The 21,669-nt window shown below is 44.4% G+C and overlaps 1 protein-coding gene and 1 pseudogene across 1 annotated transcript; one reads left to right on the top strand and one right to left on the bottom strand.

Moving 5' to 3' along the window:
* Window positions 1-11,980: 11,980 nt before the first annotated feature.
* Window positions 11,981-13,651, bottom strand: KHDC3L (KH domain containing 3 like, subcortical maternal complex member). Its single transcript, XM_064596958.1, has 3 exons — window positions 13,483-13,651; window positions 13,147-13,326; window positions 11,981-12,888 (listed from the first exon to the last, which is right to left on the bottom strand). The coding sequence occupies exons 1-3, from the start codon at window positions 13,649-13,651 to the stop codon at window positions 11,981-11,983; spliced, it is 1,257 nt and encodes a 418-aa protein (XP_064453028.1).
* On the top strand, window positions 13,650-21,669 carry LOC123836439 (myb/SANT-like DNA-binding domain-containing protein 4; annotated as a pseudogene).

Raw genomic sequence — 21,669 nt, 5'->3', positions numbered from 1 at the left:
TTAAGCAAATATATAAAAGATTGATTCTGTTCATTCATGCCTTGATGTGAGGGCTGGGTAAAAGGCTGATAGGTAGTGGTTTTATTTTTGTTTTTTCCTTTGCCTCTATCATTTTGAATCAACTAACCCTTTTATGATTTTATGGCCAGAGTCAGGCCCTCAAGCACAGGCCCATGAATTTGCATTTCTAATAAGCTCATAGGTAATGCCAGTGTTTCTCCTCTGAGGTTCTCACTTTGAAGTTGGTGGTTTGGCCTCTGGGTAGCACCTAGTGTGCATTTTCTTCTTGGAGTGGAGGCTTCCTCCCTGCACATGGGTGGGTGCTCCAACACGAAAGCTGAGGCAATCAGTTATTTATTCTGTTAGCATTGCGATTCAGCAGAGAGCAGCCAGGGTCCTTGGCAGCTTGGCTGTTGGAAGGCATCCTGCCACCAAGCCAGCTGTCTCATTTTCCTCTGAGGCCTGCACAGGTGCCCTGCATGAACTGGGCTGTTTTTCCATTACTCATTACCATGACCAATTTGTGCAAAACAGCCCCAACCTCTTGCCATCTCTACTTTCAGGAAGCAGGATTCTTGGGACAGAGGTTGTCAAGAGCTCTATGGCTTCAGCACAGAGTTGGAATTGATTTAACTCATGAAGTTTCTTCACCCCTACGCATAATGGATTCTGTCTGTTTGCAAGGGTTGTAAACACACATGAGCAAGTCTTTTAATTTTAAAGATTTTACTTATTTGTTTAGAGTGTGTGCACGGGTAGGCGGGTGCAGAGGGAGAGAGAATGAATCCCAAGGAGACTTGAGTTGCGCAGAGACAGAATTGGGGCTGGATCCCACTACCCTGAGATCACTACCCTGAGATCACGACCCGAAATCAAGAGTCGGAGGCTTAACCAACTAAGCCACCCAGGTGCCCTGTACAAGTCTTTTAAAATGTGCTGCTTTGATTACAGGTGATATTGAACATTTTCCTATTTTGCTTCACATTTTTTTTTATTAAAAGATTTTATTTATTTATTTATTTATTTGAGAGCGAGAGAGAGAGAGAGAGAGAAACAACATGAGAGGGGAGAGGGTCAGAGGGAGAAGCAGGCTCCCCGCTGAGCCGGGAGCCCGATGCGGGACTCGATCCCAGGACTCCAGGATCATGACCCGAGCCGAAGGCAGTCGCTTAACCAACTGAGCCACCCAGGCGCCCCTTTGCTTCACATTTTTATAAAATCCTTTTACATTTTTCTTTATTCGTTCCTATATTCTTTAAACTTTGAAGATACGGATTTTTATTATCTGTACAAGCTTTTGTAACAAATAATAGTCCACTATAACCGGTATTTTCTACCCCATTCCTTCTCAAATTTTTTGTATATGAGAAATTTTCATTTTATGTAGTTAAACTAATTATGTTTTCTGTGTCATTTCCCCCTCCTCCCAACCCCTTACTTTTAAGCTTAGGTACTCCTGCTTTTTCTCCTTCTGCAGAAATTTGACAAAATATTCCTACGGGTTATTTTAGTGGGAAATCTACAAAGCCATTGAACATTGTTTTACTGTTATTTGGAGGCAGAGGGTTATGCTTAAAACATTCTAATTTTCTAAAAATTATCCAGAATTAAATTACTAAATTATCCTGCATGTTTTTCATCCTTTATATGCACTAACATGTTGAAACCCTAACCCCTAGTACCTCAGAATGTGACTGTGTTTGGAGAGGCCTTTAAAGAGGTAATTAAAATGAAATAAGGTCCTATGGGTGGGCCCTTCTCAAATATGACTGGGGTCTTTATGGGAAGAGGAAATATGCACACAGATAGGTGGGTGCATGGAGAAGATCATGTGAGGAGACAGCAAGATGGCAGCCATCTGCCGGCGAAGGGGAGAGGCCTCAGAAGAAACCAACTCTGATGACATCTTGATTTTTGAATTTCCAGCCTCCAGATCTTTGAGAAAATAAATATCTGTTGTTTCAGCCTCCCAGTCTGTTACTTTGTTATGGCAGCCCTAGCAAATTAAAACAACATTTAGTATGGTTTTTCTGTTTTCCCTTTCACCATGTGCTGATACAGCATTTTTACTACCTTCATAACTTTTTTCTTTAAGATTTTATTTATTTGGGGGTGCCTGGGTGGCTCAGGTCATGATTCCAGAGTCCTGGGATCGAGTCCCACATTGGGCTCCTGGCTCATCGGGAAGTCTGCTTCTCCCTCTGACCATCTCCCCTGTCATGCTGTTTCTCTCTCTCTCTCTCTCTCTCAAATAAATAAGATCTTTTAAAAAAAAAAAAATTCTATTTATTTGTCAGAGAGAGAGAGCAAGCGCACAAGCAGGGGGAGTGGCAGGCAGAGGGAGAAGCAGGCTCCTAGCTGAGCAAGGAGCCCGATGTGGGACTCGATTTATATGAGAGAGAGAGAGAGAGAGAGCGCACAAGCAGGGGAGGGGTAGAGGCAGGAGAAGCAGGCTTACCCCCTGAGCAGGGAGCCCAATGCAGGATTCGATCCCAGGACCCTGTGATCATGACCTGAGCCAAAGGCAGACGCTTAACCAACTGAGCCACTCAGGTGTTCCCCCTTCATAACTTTTTAATAAAAAGAATAGCGCTGTCATTCTACTTTTCAGAATTTGGGGGTAATATTAGCTAGTTATTTGAATTTGTATTCCATACCAGGCCCTGTGCCAAATAGGACATGATTAGTTTGCTAAGGTCACAGAGCTAGGATGTGGGGATGGATGGGTGAGATTTGAACCAAAATATTGATTCCAAGATCCAAATCCTTTATACTTTCCCACTGGCTCTTTTTTTCCACACCCAAATTTAGACTCATTTCTCATAGTTCTTTTTTTTTTTTAATTTTATTTATTTATTTGACAGAGAGAGACGCAGTGAGAGAGGGAACACAAGCAGGGGGAGTGGGAGAGGGAGAAGCAGGCCTCCCGCTGAGCAGGGAGCCCCATGTGGGGCTCTGTCCCAGGATGCTGGGATCATGACTTGAGCCGAAGGCAGCCACTTAATGACTGAGCCACCCAGGCACCCCAAGTGTTTATTTCTTTTTAAGAGGAATTGGAATAAACCTCTTAACTGTAAAGAATGAACAGTATTTGTTCTTCTATTAAGGGATAAGACTTTTTTCTAACAAGTTGCTAGAATAGAGCTATTTATTGGTACCACATCCAAAATAAAAATAGCATTATTATTTTTTTTTAAGATTTTATTTATTTATTTGAGAGAGAGAGAATGGGAGAGAGAGCACATGAGAGGGGGGAGGGTCAGAGGGAGAAGCAGACTCCCTGCCAAGCAGGGAGCCCGATGCGGGACCCGATCCCGGGACTCCAGGATCATGACCTGAGCCGAAGGCAGTCGCTTAACCAACTGAGCCACCCAGGCGCCCCATAAAAATAGCATTATTGACTTTTCTTTTTTTAAATAACTTTTTTGCTCTATTCTGTTCACGTGTGACAGCTCCAAACCCACAACTTGGTTTTTCTCTTTTGACTTTGTTATTCTTTCATTATCTATGTCAACAGAAACTTTCTCCCACTAATATATGCAATTTGATCCTCATCCCATAGATCCTCAAAGATCATGGCTCTCCAGCACCAGCACCTGGGTCCTCCCCTTTGACTGTACCCATGTCTGTCTGTGCTGGGACTCTGCCCTGGTCCCATCACCCCTGAGGTGCCTTAGGCCAGAAATGCCAAGCAGGCTCGATCCAAACTGCACATAGGTGAACAAATGTTTCCTTTCAAACCCTGTTATTTGCCCTGTAAATATGGCCCTTATGGGGATGGTCAGTTGGAAGTCTCACCTGAGGGGAGGATGCTCTGCCCAGGCCTCTCAATCGGGACTCCAACCTGACCGTTTCCATCGGGTTCCCTTGCTGTTGAGGTTGGATGTTGTAAGTACCCAATTTGATGTAACTTTGCCTTATTCTCACTCATTGCCTACTATTACCTTCATCCATGTGTAGATTCCTTTCCTCTCCTGTTTCTGTTAGGTTTTATAATAATAATAAAGTTTTCTTTCCTTTTCAAAGTTGAAACACGGCTGTTGTGAATCTTTTGTTCAGAACACCATCTCAGCATTATTGACTTTTCTTTCTTTTTTTTTTAAGATTTTATTTATTTATTTGTCAAAAAGAGAGAGTACAAGCGGGGGGGGGGCGGGTAGCAGGCAGAGGGAGAAGCAGGCTCTCCACTGAGCAAGGAGCCCCATGCATGCATGTGGGACTCTATCCCAGGACTCTGGGATCATGACCTGAGCCGAAGGCAGATGTTTAACCATCTGAGCCACCCAGTAGTCCCATTATTGACTTTTCTGATGGTAAATGTACTTACATGCTCAATATTTTTAAAAAATAAGGCAATATATAAAGTATTAAAATAATTACTTAAAAATCTCACTGCCCATGTTACCTTCAAGTAGCTTTCCATTACTCCAAATATTTTTCTATTTTATTTTTTTCTATTATTTTATTTTATTTTATTTTTTTAAAGATTTTATTTATTTATTTGACAGAGAGAGACATAGTGAGAGCAGGAACACAAGCAGGGGGAGTGGGAGAGGGAGAAGCAGGCCTCCCGCGGAGCAGGGAGCCCGATGTGGGACTCGATCCCAGGACCCCGGGATCACGACCTGAGCCGAAGGCAGACGCTTAACGACTGAGCCACCCAGGCGCCCTCTATTATTTTAGTAAACATTTTATGGATACATAGCATTCATACAAAAACACACACATTCAAAGTGTGAAAAAATCCATCAGACGATATAAAGGGAACACATCCATTTAGCCAGCACCCAGAGAAGAAACTACCAGTTCTCCAGTAGCCTCCATTTGCACCCTCCCCAGGGATAACTACTATTTTGACTTAAATATAAATGGAATTACTGTAAGATTTATCCATGTTACGAGTGTTGTATGAGTAAACCATAATTTAGTTTTCTATTCTGTCTGTGTACATTTTGGTTGTTTCCTGTTTGGGCTTATAATGAAGAGTGCTACTCTGAAAGTTCTTATACATGACTTGGTGCATGCATATATGCATTTCTATTGAGTATATATCTAGGATTGGAATTGCTGGGTTATAGGATGTGCACAAGTTCAAATTGCCAAGGTGATTGAACCAATTTACATTCCTTCTAGCAATGTATGAGATTTTGAATTGCTCTACATCTTTCTCAACTGTCAGAATTTTCATTTTGGAGAATTTGGGTATTAGTGCTATTGCACTCAATTTAAAAAAAATTTAGTTGCTTAATTGGTTACAATTTACATACTATAAAATTTTGAATGGACAACTCAGTTTTCTTTAGTAAATTTGTGAGTTGTTCCACCATCACCACAGAGCAGTTTTTGAACATTTCCTTCACTCCAGAAAATTCCCTTGTGCCCCTTTGTAGTCAGTTATCACTGTCTCTAGCCTCAGACAAACAATCTAATTTCTGTCTCTGCAAAGTTGCCTTCTCTGAACATTTGGTATAAATAGAATAATATAAAATGTAGCCTTTTGAGTCTGGCTTCTCTAGTTGGAATACCTCTGAGTTTTGATTGGAGGATTTAGTCTACTTAAATTTAATATAATTATCAATATGATTGGATTTATGTCTGCCATTTTGGTATTTATTTCCTATGTCTTTGTTTTTTTCCTCCATCTTGTGTTATATAAATAAATTTTGATATGCCATTTAAATAACTTTTTAAAAAATTTTTATTGTTGCCTTAGGGGTTATAAAATCCCAATTTATTCTACTTCAGGTTAATGAAAATTTATTTCTGAGAAAATGAGAAACTTTATTCCTTTAACTGACATATCTATGACTAAACATAAAAAGGACAAAGCCTAAAATCAATGACGACACTTGGAGGAGAGGGAAGGAAGGAGGAAGGAATAACGACTGAATAAATAGAGATGCTACCTTCTCAGATAGCAAAATCCTAGTGTTGATAGATGTGGTCAGTTCTCAGATTAATCTGAAAATGCAGGGGCGGGCACCTGGGTGGCTCAGTCATTAAGCGTCTGCCTTCAGCTCAGGTCATGATCCCAGGGTCCTGGGATTGAGCCCTGCATCAGGCTCCCTGCTCCGTGGGAAGCCTGCTTCTCCCTCTCCCACTCCCCCTGCTTGTGTTCCCTCTCTTGCTGTGTCTCTCTCTGTCAAATAAATAAAATCTTTAAAAAAATAAAAAAAAAAGAAATGCAGGGGCGCTTGGGTGGCTCAGTCAGTTAAGTGTCTGCCTTCGGCTCAGTTCATGATCTCAGGGTCCTGGGATTGAGTCCTGCATTGGGCTCCCTGCTCAGTGGGGAGTCTGCTTCTCCCTCTCCCTCTGTCCCTACCCCCTGCTTGTGTGCACACGCTCTCTCTCATGCTCTCTCTCAAATAAATAAAAATCTTTTTAAAAATAAAAAACCTAATGCAGTTACAAATAGTCACAACCACTTTTTTGGGGGTGATACTGTAAGGTGAAAGTTCTTAAAGCCTGGTTATACAGGTGCTTCAGAAGGATCTGGGAAGGTTGTACATAAGGTTTTTCCTGCCTATCTAGTGAAAAATTCTGATGAGGTAAATAGTGAAGCTATATATTTACTAAGTTTAAATTACTAACAGAAGTACATTGGCAGATATAACAGAGATAGCCTGTTACATATGCTCCACAGCTAAATTCTCAAGGTTTTGCAGAGAATCCATAAACAACTGAAATTGTATTCTTTTATACCTTTAGTGAGTTCACTCAAAGACACTGTCCAGGCTAAACCACTTGCTGTCAACCAGTTTATCCTGCCCCCAAAATGTGTGAGCAGGATTCACTGTTCTCAGACAGTCTGCAGTTTTCTCTTTCTCTCGTTTATAAATCCTGCTTTTGTTTTTGATGTTTCCTCATGTGAGCTCTAGATTATGTATTTTTAGCAAAAATACTAGATATATCAGGAGGCACATGTTTTGTTTTGTTTGTCCCACTCTTAGTGATGTTTAAAAAAGCATTGTTTTGATCAAAAGTGTGAAATTGAGAGATTCTGATCAGTAGTGCCAACCTGGCTTAACTAAAGTTTAGCTGCAGGAAGATCTTGCGATAGGCTACCATGTGTGATCCACAGCTAACCTCAAAAGTTTTCTATGGATTCTATCAACAATGAACTTTTTTTCTTTGATGTCTCTAGTCAGCCTATTCAAAAACTGTATAGACTGATCTCTTTACTGGCCCTCAATAGGTTTACCTGCAAAAATGTACAAACAAATGTCACTGTTTCCAGACTTCTGTAGTTTTGCTTTTGTTCCTTGACAACCTTTTCACTGACTGCCTTGGGTCTCAGTTTCCAAACGATCTTCCCTTCTAATTCACCACCTAAAATATACGCTTATATGCAAATATAATGTGCATAGAGTTTAAAGAAAGAAATGAGCACTCCAGTGTACCTTAATAGAACAAACCCAGTATTTTGGAAGTATACGCCTTTTCCCTCAACCAGTTTTCTATGTTTTTTAGTAAGTTGCTTCATCTTCAGGAAAGAATATCCAATGGCAAAAAAACAGTCTCGTCAACAGATGGTGTAAGGAAAACTGGACAGCAACATGCAGATGAAACTGGACCACGTTCTTACACCATACACAAAAATAAATTTGAAACGAATGAAAGACCTAAATGTGAGACAGGAAACCATCAAAATCCCAGAGGAGAATACAGGGAGCAACTTCTTTGACCTTGGCCATAGCAACTTCTTACTAGACACGTCGCCCAAGGCAAGGGAGATAAAAGCAAAAATGAACTGTTGGAACTTCATCAAGATAAAAAGCTTCACAGAGAAGGAAACAGTCAACAAAACTAAAAGGCAGCCTACGGAATGGGAGAAGGTATTTGCAAATGACATTTCTGATAAAGGGTTTGTATCCAAAATCTGTCAAGAACTTCTCAAACTCAGTACCCCAAAAACAAATAATCCAGTCAAGAAATGGGCAGAAGACATGAACAGACATTTCTCCAAAGAAGACATACATACAAATGGCCAACAGACACATGAAAAGATGCTTAACATCACTCATCATCAGGAAAATGCAAATAAAATCTACAATGAGATATCACCTCACATGTGTCAGAATGGCTAAAATTAACAACACAAGAAACAACAGGTATTGGTGAGGATGCAGAAAAAGGGGAACCCTCTTGCACTGTTGGTGGGAATGCAAGCTGGTGCAGCCACTCTGGAAAACAGTATGGAGTTTCCTCAAAAAGTTAAAAATAGAACTACCTATGATCCTGCAATTGCACTACTAGGTATTTACCCAAAGGATACAAAAATACAGATTTGAAGGGCTACATGCACCCCAATGTTTATAGCAACATTATCAACAACAGCCAAACTATGGAGAGAGCCCAAATGTCCACTGACAGATAAATGGATAAAGATGTGGTATATATACAGAATGGACTATTACCCAGCCATCAGACTGAAATCTTGCCATTTGCAACAACATCGATGAAGCTAGAGTGTGTTATGCTAAACAGACTACGTCAGTCAGAGAAACACAAATACCATATGATCTCACTCACATGTGGAATTTAAGAAACAAAACTGATAAACATATGAGAAGGGGGGGAAGGAAAGAGAGGGAAACAAACCATAAGAGACTCTTAATGATAGAGAACAAACTGAGGGTTGAGGGTTGGGAGGGAGGTGGTGGGATGGGGGATGGGCTAGATGGGTGATGGGTATTAAGGAGGGCACTTGCTGGGATGAGCACTGGATGTTTTATGTAAGTAACGAATCACCGAATTCTGAAACCAACATTGCACTATATATTGACTAAAATTAAAAAATAAATAAGTTGCTTCATCTGAAAAACAAATGACCAAGACTGCAAATTGAACAATGAGAGTAAGCTTGTCCTTTCAAATATTAAAACATTCTATAAAGTTACATAGTTAAAACAGTGGGATAGGTATTGAAAAAAATAGAAAAGTGACACATGTGTACATAAAATAGATTGGTAACATTAAATTTCGGTAAATATAGTGAAAATAACTTCATAGCTTGTAGTGGGAAAATAAATCGGTACGGTCATTTTGTAGGGCAGTTTGGCAATATAACAATTTAATTTTATTTATAAATAAATAAGATCAAGATCAAGACCTGAGCTGAGATCAAGTGAATGATCTCAATTTTAAAGGTCCTCATTCTTTAACCCAGCAATTCTATTTCTACAAAGATTTCTGTAGGAATAGTCCAACGTAAGGGCGCCTAGGTGACTCAGTTGGTTAAGTGTCTGCCTTCATCCCAGGTCATGATCTCAGGGTACTGGGATCAAGCCTCACGTGGGGCCCGGAGTCTGCTTCTTCTCTCCTTCTGCCTCCACTCTCCCCCCACTCCCACTCGTGCTCTCACTCACTGTCTCTATCAAATAAATAAAATCTTAAAAAAATATTTCAACATAGCATGAAGACACAAGTAGAAAGTCAGTGCAGCAGTTTGTAACTGAGAAATTTGGGAAACTAATCAACCAGTAGCAAGGGAAGGGTTAAAGTGTACACTTACTGAGGAAAATCAAGTTGCTGAAAGAAAAAAAAAAGTATGTGCAGTTATGTAAAAGTACTAGTGAAACTGTTAAAAGTGTTTTCCTGTAAGAGAATAGGTTGAAAAGAGCAGATAGGGAGCTCTGGGAACCTTAAACTGGGTGAAAACTCAGGTGGCACTGCTTCATGCCCTGCTTTGAGAGGAGTCTAATAGGTTTCTTTCTTTCTTTTTTTTTTTTAAAGATTTTATTTATTTGACAAAGAGAGACACAGCGAGAGAGGGAACACAAGCAGGGGGAGTGGGAGAGAGAGAAGCAGGCTTCCCTGCAGAGCAGGGAGCCCAATGCGGGGCTGGATCCCAGGACCCTGGGATCATGACCTGAGCCGAAGGCAGACGCTTAACGACTGAGCCACCCAGGCGCCCCCTTCCTTTTTTTAATTGAACATTTGTTCTTTATTTACTCTGATATTGCCCTTCTGGATTAAATAATAGATTTTTTAAAAATCCAACACTTGATATGCAGAGAGAATTTTTTTTTTAAAGGTTTTATTTATTTGACAGAGACACAGCGAGAGAGGGAACACAAGGAGGGGGAGTGGGAGAGGGAGAAGCAGACTTCCCGCAGAGCAGGGAGCCCGATGTGGGGCTCCATCCCAGGACTCTGGGATCATGACCTGAGCCGAAGGCAGACATTTAACGAATGAGCCACCCAGGTGCCCTGATATGCATAGAGAATTTTACATAAGTGTCATCACACCTAAATGCTTTTATTTCAAGTTCAACCTCCCTTCTTTTCTTGGTTCTAATCTCCATCTTACCATTTTCTTCTTTCACAAAATCATCTCAGACAAGTCTCTGTGTATGTATAGGATATTTTTGTCTCAGTTTCAGAATAGTCAGACTCCTGTGGCTTGTATCTGCTGCCAGTAATCTTTCTTGTAAAGGAGAAAATCTGACGTTGTGGTCCTATGGGTACTACTTAGAGGGGGAAAGAGTCAACATCGAGTCTTCGTTCTACTCTGATGTGACTTCAACTGAAACTGAGTCTGCATTGTTTTTGAGTCTTAAATGTTTGAAGTTCACTCTACCTAGGCTTTTCTTTGGTTCTTCTAAAAAGTTAATAAACTTAGAAATAAAATGCAAAGCGGAATTTATAAGTGCTTATTTAAAATTGGATGGTCATCTATTAGTGGTGATTAAAGGGTTTATGATATACTCCATTCCCTTGATCTTTAGATTTCCTTGAATTTTTTTAAAAAGATTTTATTTATTTGAGAGAGAGAGAGCAAGAGGGGGGACAGAGGGAGAAGAAGCAGATCACCCCCACACCCCCTGCTAGGCAGGGAGCTGGAGGTGGGGGCTTGATCCAAGGACCTGGAGATCATGACCTCAGCCTAAGGCATACCTTTAACCAACTGAGCCACCCGGGTGCCCCAGTTTCCTTGAACTTTTTAAATGAAAATACTCATAACCAAAGATTGCTGCATGTTGGTTCTTTATCCTAGCACCCAGCTGTTAACAGTTTGCTTCCCTCTGCGAGCCTGGCACTGGAGTCCCAGCTGCCAGGAGTAGAGCAGGAAGCCAAAATGATAGAGGTGCTAATTATCACTACAAAGGCAATCATTATAATATGTAAATATATCAAATTAACATGTACAGCTTAAATTTACACAATGTTCTATGTCAAATATATTTCAGTTAAAAAGAAAAAAAGTGGCAAAGAGGACTAGCCATCATCCCGCGCCAGGACTCCCCGCTGCTGCGCTTACTGAGGGAAGAATTACCAGCGCTGCTGGTGTCTCACTTGCAGCAAACTTCGCTGAAGGCGGGATGACCCCCCAAGACTTGAGGACAACAGCAGGACAGTCCTGGCTCCTTCTCCCAATTTTCCCCTTCTTCGCCGTCAGGTGGACGAGCTGGGAAGTCGGGGGTTGCTTCCGGTGCCACGATATATCCAGCCACGTGGATCGGGTTGGAACAAAGTTTTCTCATCCCACATCAACTAGAGTAGAAACACCACACGCTTTAAGAAGTTTTCCATCGAGCACAGACTCGATGGGCTGGAGAAGCCTCTTAACCGGCAAAACCAGATTCTTGCGGTTAAAGAGCACGAGGGAAGCACCAGCCGGTGGCGGGGAAGAGTGCTGCCTCGGGCGGCTAGAAAACCAAGAGGTCTCACCTGCATCTAGGTAGAGAGCAGCCTAGGGCAGATACTGGCTGCTGGAGGAAAGGCCTCTCCCTCCCCTTTTACCTGCCAATTAGTAGACGCTAGAGAAATTCAATTATTTATTAGGGAACTTCGATTCTTTATTAGAACTCTTTAGATCAGTGTTTGCAAACATTTAACATGGGGGCGGGGACCAATAACTACCCACACCATTCTTTCCCCAGCTTCTGCATGAGGAAGCAGGACTTAGATGAATAGAGCAGCAGTAAGGCCTTCCACTTTATCCTTGCCTGGCTCCTGCTCCCGGGCCCCAAGTGCTTTTATGACCTGGTAACCGGGCCCTGGGTAGCGTCCGGGGACCGCTGAGTCGCCGCCTCCCGGGCAGCCTCGGGGGACCGCTGGGTCGCCGCCTCCCGGGCTGCGCCGGGGGACCGCTGGGTCGCCGCCTCCCGGGCAGCCTCGGGGGACCGCTGGGTCGCCGCCTCGCGGGCAGCCCCGGGGGACCGCTGGGTCGCCGCCTCGCGGGCTGCGCCGGGGGACCGCTGGGTCGCCGCCTCGCGGGCTGCGCCGGGGGACCGCTGAGTCGCCGCCTCGCGGACAGCCTTCGGGGACCGCTGGGTCGCCGCCTCCCGGGCAGCCTCGGGGGACCGCTGGGTCGCCGCCTCGCGGGCAGCCCCGGGGGACCGCTGGGTCGCCGCCTCGCGGGCAGCCCCGGGGGACCGCTGGGTCGCCGCCTCGCGGGCTGCGCCGGGGGACCGCTGGGTCGCCGCCTCGCGGGCTGCGCCGGGGGACCGCTGAGTCGCCGCCTCGCGGACAGCCTTCGGGGACCGCTGGGTCGCCGCCTCGCGGGCAGCCTTCGGGGAACTCTGGGTCGCCGCCTCGCGGGCAGCCTTCGGGGACCGCTGGGTCGCCGCCTCGCGGGCAGCCTTCGGGGACCGCTGGGTCGCCGCCTCGCGGGCAGCCTTCGGGGAACTCTGGGTCGCCGCCTCGCGGGCAGCCTTCGGGGAACTCTGGGTCGCCGCCTCCCGGGCAGTGTCGGGGAACTTCTGGGTCGCCGCCTCCCGGGCAGTGTCGGGGAACTTCTGGGTCGCCGCCTCCAGGGCAGTTTTCGGGGAGCTCTGGGTCGCCGTCTCCCGGTCAACGTCGGGGGACCGCTGGGTTGCGGCCTCTCGGGAAGCATCGGGGGACCGCTGGGTCGCTGCGTCCTGGGCAGGGACCTTCTCTGAGCCTGGAAGAACAGTGTGGAGACCTTACCTGTGTCCCCATACTCTTTCCACAAAAGGATTCATCCATTTGGGCTGGGGGGTTGGGGTCCGGGATTTGAGGTCAATTTGGCCTCCTAGATCCCCTTGCAAGAAGAAATCTCTCTCCTGGACGGACTGAGAGGATGAAACCGCTGCTCGGTTTCATCCAGAAAGCATCAATCAGGATCCCTCCCAAGGAACCCTGGCCTGCCCGGGGTGCCCCTATTTATCTGGTTCCGTACTTTGTGCCCGGAGTTGGCGGTGATAGTCAGCCAAATTCATGATCATCTTGGATACATCTTTCTGGTAATAAGGCCGACCAAATATCAAGATCTCAGCCTCGCCCTCGGGGTCCCACCGATTAACGTGAAGCAGAGTCTGCGACACACACTCGACGTGTGGGATGTGCTCTCCTCCCCGGCCTGCGCAGGAGCAAAGAGGCTGTGAGGGGTGGGATTTGGGAGGAGAAGGCGGCGGGAGGAGGCAGCGCTGGATTGCGGCTAGGGCCACTGGAGAGGCTTGCCCTGGGGAGAGGAGAGGGAAAGACCGCATTGGGCACCCCTCTCGGACCCACTCACCGAAGATCGCTTCCACCAGCCACGCCTCGAGGTGAACTGCCTTCGGACTCTTCAGGTACTCGGAGTGGAACCAGTAGGGCTGCTTGGTGAGGTTACCGAGCACCGTGAACAGCGTCCCTTCTCGCTGCTCCAGCTGCACGAGCGTCGGAAACCGCCTGGGAGTGACCATGCTGCAGCAGGCCTTGCTGGTAGCGGCTGTGCGGCTGCCAACCCGAAGGCCGAGGTTGGGAGCAGCTGCCGCAGTTGCGGCGGGGCCAGGGCTTCATTTCAAGGGCGTTTGGCAAGCCCCTCCCCATCCGCGCCCTTTTCATTGGATTCCAGCCCTCACCTCCCAAACTCCGCTGCTGGGGCTTCTTCCCGAGATCGCCCGAGTGCACGGAGTCGAGCACCTGGGCGCTCTAGGAGGGGCCGTTGCTCGGGACCCGCCCTTTTCCCAGGCTCTGGGAGCCAGAGGCGGAGCGCCCGCGTGGGAGCTCTGGAAAGCTGGCCTCTGGGAGGCGCGGGCAGCCGCAGAGAGGTAGGGAACATCCAGCGTCAGGACAATACCTTTAAGAGAAGCGAACTAGTCTGTGCGGAGACCCACGTGCTTTCCAGCGGTTCTAAGGGGACCAGCATTCCTGAGGGGTTGGAATGACTTTTTCGTGGAAAACCCAATGAAATATATGGAAAAAGTCAAAGCTTAAGGTATTCAAGGGCTAGCGGGGCACCCGGGTGGCTCAGCTGGTTAAGGTATTCAAGGGCTAAACTAAGTCCCACTTCCTCCTGAACCCTGACCACTGAGTTACCTCCCCAGAGGCCATCACATTTCCAGCTTCTTCCTTAACCTGTCAGAGACAGCTGAGCACACCCAGCAGTGTATGGTCTATATGGTTTGGGCGCCACAGGGGAATCCATTGAAACTTTTTTTAATTCTCTAAGTAATACAATATTTCTGTGTCTTGGTTTTTTTGTCCAGCTTAAAGCATTACCCATTGATTGCTACTCAGGAAGATAAAGCTGTATTGCTCTTGAATCAGTAGTTGGGGTGTCATGCCCAGACCCAGCAGTGAGAGATCCCCAGAACTCAGGCTCATCCTTGTATCCTCCATGGGAGTTCTGTAGGCCAAAGAAGTGAGTGAGAAATTTGTAGGTGTGTGACAACATCAAAAGTCTTGAGAACTAAGCAGAATATGAATTGAGAGCAAAAAAAGGGCAAAATCCATTCAAAGGATCACAGGATGGAGTTATAAACTTCTGTGGGTAGGCAGAATGATTGAGTGTGTGTATAACTGACACCCAGGGATCTGGGCTTCATAACTGTCCCCTCTGGAGGTTATGGACTCACTAACATAGCAACTGTAAATTGAATTTTAAGGTCCCATCACTGTTGCCAACAAGAATCCAGTCCAGGAGGTATTTCCATGACAATCTCTAGTCTGTAATCTCTTTGATGATATAGGATAATATATTGTTTCTTGGTTGGCATAAGAAAACACTTAGGGTTCTATGCATGTTATTGTCATTTATGTGTATGCGTGTGGAGTGCATGTGTAGAGATCTTTTACTTCACTGAAGTTTTAGAGTTGGGTATAGAAATACTTGAGAATTAAAACCATAGTGTAAATAATTTTGTTTAAAAGGAATCTCTCATTTATGTAGAACCCATGGTTTTTACTATAGATATCTTTCCTACTTTGTTTCTGATTAGCTTGCAGGAAGCTGAGGATGAGGTAGCTGAATTCCAGGAAAGAAGGAGAAAATTAGAGGCAGAGTTGTGGGCACAATTAGTTCAGGCCGAACGAAGAAATAGAGACTTGCAAGTTGGTAAGGAGACCGAAACATAAAGTGGAAGCATTGAAGACAATTGTGGCAGGAGATGCTGATGCCTAATGTGCTAGGTTTATTAAAATGAGAAATATATTTTTTCAGGTGGAACTTAAGAGCAGTAGTCCACAACAACAGAATAAGCTTCAAGTGAAATTTTGAAATAAAATGTGTTCTTTCATGGAACCAAGGGAAAGGTGGTTTAGAGTTTAGAAGTTCACTTAGAAACTTCATAGCTGTCAGTTTTCTAGCTATAATGTTCCTTTAATTTCAAAGGCTGATTGTTTTGACAGATAGATTGCCTCTTCTACAGGACTTTAAAATTACATATATAACATACAGTTATTTCATTATTATTCATTGTCCCTTCAGTTTTGGAGTCTCGTTTGGGTTAAAAAATTAGCTTTAAAAAGGCGTTTTCAGGGCGCCTGGGTGGCTCAGTTGGTTAAGGGACTGCTTTTGGCTCAGGTCATGATCCTGGAGTCCCGGGATCGAGTCCCGCATCAGGCTCCCTGCTCAGCAGGGAGTCTGCTTCTCCCTCTGACCCTCCCCCCTCTCATGTGCTCTCTCTCTCATTCTCTCTCTCTCAAATAAATAAATAAAATCTTTAAAAAATAATAAAAATAAAAATAAATAGAAAGGCGTTTTCAGTAGTAAAAAGATTAACCCTTTTCATTGCTCTTTACTACCTGCCTTAGACAAATGCTTGGGAGTGTTTCTGTGTCTGGGGAGTGAATGGGTTTGGGGAAGGTAGTGAGAGACTTCAGGTAACGGGTAAGGAATTTGGACTCTTGGTGGTACTTTACACTGGCCTTACCCTGGGCTGCATTCAGCCTGAGAACCCAGAGGTTCTCTCACCAAGTTCATGGTATTTGAGGCAATGGTTTCATTATTTTACTTCTCTTTCAGAGAGAGACTTCCTTTCATTTTGATAGAGCAAATCTATTGTTTCTGAGGAAGAATGAATATTTTGAGGCCTTGCATGTTGGAAAATATTTTTTCTTTTTTTAAAGATTTTATTTATTTATTTGACAGAGAGAGACAGAGAGAGAGGGAACACAAGCAGGGGGAGTGGGAGAGGGAGAAGCAGGCTTCCTGCAGAGCAGCGAGCCCAATGTGGGGCTCCATCCCAGGACCCTGGGATCATGACCTGAGCCAAAGGTAGACGTTTAACGACTGACCCACCCAGGCACCCCTGGAAAATATTTTTATTCCATCCACAAGTAGATTGAACATTTGGTCTTAGAATTCTTTTTTTTTTTTTTAAGATTTTATTTATTTATTTGACAGAGAGAGACACAGCGAGAGAGGGAACACAAGCAGGGGGAGAGGGAGAGGGAGAGGGAGAAGCAGGCTTCCTGCTGAGCAGGGAGCCCATGCGGGGCTCGATCCCAGGACCCTGGGACCATGACCTGAGCCAAAGGCAGACACCCAATGACTGAGCCACCCAGGCGCCCCTGGTCTTAGAATTCTTGATTGAAATAATTTTTCCCTCAAAATTTCATGCTTCAGTTAATTGTCTGCTAGCTTCCAGTGATGCTTTTGAGAAGTTTAGGCCATTCTGATCTTAATCTTTGGGAGATATTCTTCAATTATTTTATTAAACATTTTTTTCTTTGTGTTTCCTCTTACCTCTTTCTAGAACACCTATTATTTAAAAGTTGGCCTTCTGGGGCGCCTGGGTGGCTCAGTTGGTTAAGCGACTGCCTTTGGCTCAGGTCATGATCCTGGAGTCCTGGGATCGAGTCCGGCATCGGGCTCCCTGCTCAGCAGGGGGTCTGCTTCTCCCTCTGACCCTCTTCCCTCTCGTGCTCTCTGTCTCTCATTCTCTCTCTCAAATAAATAAATAAAATCTTAAAAAAAAAAAAAGTTGGCCTTCTGGACTGCTATTCTTTTTCTTTTCTTTTTCATCTGCCCTATGTTGTTTTTGTTTGTCTAGTAAAAAACTATTTGGAAGCTCTGAGCATGTATGTTTGTCTACATCCAACATTCACTGAGGGAGATATGAGTAGAACTTTTTCTTGAGAACCCTAGTGCAGTCTCATCCGCTTCCTCCCACCCCCCACAGGCCAACATATTCATGATCATTAACATGGCAGGCCCTCATAGCCAGTTCCTGGCACAGAGTGGGACAAGGGAGGGAATGGCTCCCACAGGTAGTGAAGTGAAGGGAGAGAGGGGCAGGAATTGACCCACTGCAGCCTGGATACCTCCCACCCCAGCCCTTGAGCTTGCACCACAAAGGGCCAAATTGGCCCGGCTAGGTTTTTGTGATAGACCCCAGATTCTGGGCAACTGCCCTGGATCCTACCCTCTACCCTGCATTAGGTGATTACTGTACACGTGGGAGGGAAATGGTGTGCCTTTCTCCTTTCCTTCTAGGTGCTACAGTAGGCCCTGTGGAAGAGGTGCTGCCAGAGCTCACTCTAACCCCAACCACATCCCCAAGTCTATATGGCCCCGTAGTTGGAGTTGAGCAGATCACAGACCAGGAGCAGGATCCCAAAGTCTTAGGTGGCCCCTGAGGTGGGGACACGGCTGGACTCATTTGGACCTAGCTTGCCTCATCTTAATGCTTCTGCCGCCAAGACTGTGGCCAGTGACTTTTCTTTCTGCCCCTCCATTTCTTTCCTTTTTTTTTTTAAGTTTTTTTTTGTTGTTGTTTTTGTTGTTTTTTAAAGATTTTATTTATTTATTTGTAAGAGAGAGAGAAAGAGCACAAGCAGGGAGAGCGACAGGCAGAGGGAGAAGCAGGCTCCCCGCTGAGCAAGGAGCCTGATGCGGGACTCGATCCCAGGACCCTGGGATCATGACCTAAGCCAAAGGTAGACGCCCAACCAACTGAGCCAACCAGGCATCCCAGTCCACCCCTCCATTTCTTTTCCCCAGTCTTTAGGCTCTATTATTTTTATTCTAATAGATTAGTTTCCCTTATTGTTTGAGATTGGAAGAAAACACTTCTTCGTTAAGTTTGTACTGCACGGGCAGGATGTGGGTTTTTTTCCCACTCTTAACAAAGGGCCAGCCTAGAGGGGGTGGAGACATCACAAAATCCAGCAGGTTTCCCTAGGAAAGAAGGAATTCTGTCACATCAGCTCCTGTCCTAGCCTTTCAGCCATTTGTAACATGTACAATTCAGTGGCATTAAATGTATTCACAATGTTCTGGAATTATCACCACTCAAAACTTTATCATCCCTGCCAGCCTGCCCTACAAATTTCAGACTGGCCAGCTACACAATCCCATAAGCCAGTTCCTTGAAATAAATCTCTTTGTGTGTGTGTGTCTGGTTCTGTTTTTTTTGGTGAACCTTGATTGATAAACTCCTTGAGGACTTGATGACTTTCTTTTGTTCTCTAACTATATCCTCATGCTTACCCCATCCTAATACTTGTGACACCATATTACAATTGCTTCTTTTGTTTTTCTTCTCCTTTTGGGGACGGAGATTGTCTTTCAGGAGTGTACCCAGCATCTTTCAAAATGTCTGTCATACTGTAGGCACTTACTCTTTGATGAGTGAATGAATAGCTTTAATTTCTTCTATATGGTTGGTGGTTTTTAGGCTGGAAGTGAGGACTTGGGCATGAGGGAAATTTAGGGAGAGCTAGGACTTTAGTCCTTACCAAGTACCCAGTTCTGTCAAAGGCTTGACTTCTCCTGAGAGAGGGATAGACAGACAGACACACACAGAAGGAATGTGTGTGTGTGTGTGTCTTTTATGTGAGTCTGTGGAAACTAGAGGATGATAATGAAGTTCCTGTGCAATTACCAGTGATGGTTCTAGAGAAGAAACTGCAATGACTAGGCATTTCCAGATGATACCTGGTATAGTGGAAAGAAGCAGAAAGTTCTAAGTGAGATAAACTTGAGCCTTCAAGTTTAAAAACACATTATAAAGCAATAGTTCTTTCTACAGTGGCCTCATATTTAGAATGCCAGAACCTTGAATTGTGTGGTGACTTTAGTGAAAAAAGAAAAAAAAAAAAAACAACCAACTAGAAATTGCCAGCTATGGGAAAGAGCAGAGAACTTATAAAAAGTTCAATTATATGCAAAAATGTACCCGTAAGTGATTAAGTAGACAGCATTAAACAGTAAGTTAGAAAATATTTAATAAATGGAACTAGGTGGTGACTAATTATGAAAAATAACATTTACATTGGTTTACATCTTAAAACATAAGCAAAACATTCTTGATCAATTCAAATAAATACAAGAAGAATGATCAAACTTATACAGCCTTTACTGAGTCCCTGCTCTTGTGGACAGTTGGGAAAAGGGATGGAAATGGGATGTCAAAGTCAGGTGTAGGGGTGCCTGGGTGGCTCAGTCGTTAAGCGTCTGCCTTCGGCTCAGGTCATCATCTCAGGGTCCTGGGATCGAGTCCCGCATCGGGCTCCCTGCTCGGCGGGAAGCCTGCTTCTCCCTCTCCCACTCCCCCTGCTTGTGTTCCCTTTCTCGCTGTGTCTCTCTCTGTCAAAGAAATAAATAAAAAATCTTTATAAAAAAAACAGTCAGGGTACCTGGGTGGCTCAGTTGGTTAAGTGACTGCCTTCAGCTCAGGTCATGATCCATCAAGTCCTGCATCAGGCTCCCTGCTCAGCAGGGAGTCTGCTTCTCCCTCTGATCCTCCCCCATCTCATGCTCTCTTTCTCTGTCTCATTCTCTCTGTCAAATAAATAAATAAAATCTTAAAAAAAAAAAAAGTCAGGTGTATACCCTCAGGAGTACACAGTAGGTGCTATAAAGGTGACTAAAGGATAAAAGGTAATTTCAGTTGGTGACTAAAGGATAAAAGGTAATTTCAGCAGGAACTTCATTCTCAAGTATTAGTCCTTGAAAAAAATTGCCCAGGTATAATATGCCATTGGTGCTATATCATCTTTACAAGGGTTACTCACAGTGTTGTGTATTGAACATACGACCTTTGGAGCAAGTGGGCTACCATCTCCCAGATCCTCATAGAGGCAGAGCAAATATTAGAGGAAGGAAAAAGCCAAGTTTTCACTTCAGTAATTCCTTGAAGTGTGCTGAAACATAGGAATGATCCAACCTGCCTGTGTTACTAGATGAGCGGAAAACTCGGATTTATTTTTTATTTTTTAAAAAAGATGTTATTTGTCAGAGAGAGAGCATAAGTAGGGGGAGCGGCAGGCAGAGGGAGAAACAGGCTCCCGCTGAGCAAGGAGCCTGTTTCAGGACTCGATCCCAGGACCCTGGGATCATGACCTGAGCTGACGGCAGACACTTAACTGACTGAGCCACCCAGGCATCCAAAAACTCTGATATAAACAAAGTCCCAACAAGGGATTGCCTTTGATTCTTGCTCTTTGTAGCATTTCTCACTTTTCACCTCTTTCCTTACTGTAAAAACTCTGCATTTAAGTTAGGAAAACGAAGCAGTTGAAAAAGAAAAGGAAAAGCAATTTTGATGTTCAAGAAACTCAGACTCTTTTGCAAGAAATTGCAAAAAGAAAAGAAGTAATTTTTTCCAAGCAGCTCAGTATAACAATTAACATGATGAAGTGGCTGGCTTGAGAGCAGATTGCGCAGGGTTTCAATGCTTTAGGAGAAGGAGAACAGAGGACAGGGAAGGAAGTGAAAATAAGGTACCTTGACCTTGACTGGCAGGCACCTATGAAGAGGAAGAGGATGAAGCGAACAAGAACATTAAGCTGGCTGGTTCAGGATGTCTCTTTCCCACATCTGATTTAGATGACTCTCTCACTGAAGAGATAGATGAAAAGATTGGATTCTGAAATGATACAAATTTTGATTGGTAAAATGTGGCAGATTTTAGGGATGCAGGTGGATCCTTAACTGAGGTTAAGGTGCAAGAGGAAGAGAGAGATCCCCAGAGCCCCGATTTTGAGATTGAGGAGGAAGAAGTGTTGTCATCAGTCATACCAGATTCCAGGAGGGAAAATGAACTTCCTAATTTCCCCCACATCGATGACTTTTTTACTCTGAACCATTTAGGTCTGCATATGATGACCCCCATTTACTGGTAAACAGAGAGAAACAGAAACTGGAGTTGGAAAAACGACGCCTGGATATTGAGGCTGAAAGGCTGCAGGTAGAAAAGAAACACCTAGAGATTGACAAGGAGTGGCCACAGAATGAAAGAGAGAAGTTGAGGCTACAGATTGTCAACTCTGACAACCCCTCTTTGGAAAATGAACTTGGCCAAGGACAAAAGTCCATACTTCAACCACAGGACATAGAAACAGAGAATTAAAACTTGAGAGAGAACGCTTACAACTGGAAAAAGATAGGTTACAGTTCTTGAAGTTTGAATCAGAGAAGCTGCAGATTGAAAAAGAACACTTACAAGTAGAGAAAAAGAGACTGCAAATTCAGAAGGAAGGACACTTGCAGTGA

The sequence above is a fragment of the Mirounga angustirostris genome, unplaced genomic scaffold (genome assembly GCF_029215605.1).
Source record: "Mirounga angustirostris isolate CCGP_5_RB_7025 unplaced genomic scaffold, mMirAng1.0.hap1 SCAF_8, whole genome shotgun sequence".
NCBI lineage: Eukaryota > Metazoa > Chordata > Mammalia > Carnivora > Phocidae > Mirounga > Mirounga angustirostris.
Note: the sequence above shows the minus strand (reverse complement) of the source record. Positions and strands in the feature narration are given on the sequence as shown.

What these genes read in the sequence shown, in the direction of transcription:
- KHDC3L (XM_064596958.1), bottom strand. Translation starts at nt 13,651, where the DNA reads ATGGTCACTCCCAGGCGGTTTCCGACGCTCGTGCAGCTGGAGCAGCGA. An exon ending in GCTGGTGGAAGCGATCTTCG is followed by an intron (nt 13,327 to 13,482) that starts GTGAGTGGGTCC and finishes GCTCCTGCGCAG; the next exon opens with GCCGGGGAGGAGAGCACATC. An exon ending in CCGCCAACTCCGGGCACAAA is followed by an intron (nt 12,889 to 13,146) that starts GTACGGAACCAG and finishes CTGTTCTTCCAG; the next exon opens with GCTCAGAGAAGGTCCCTGCC.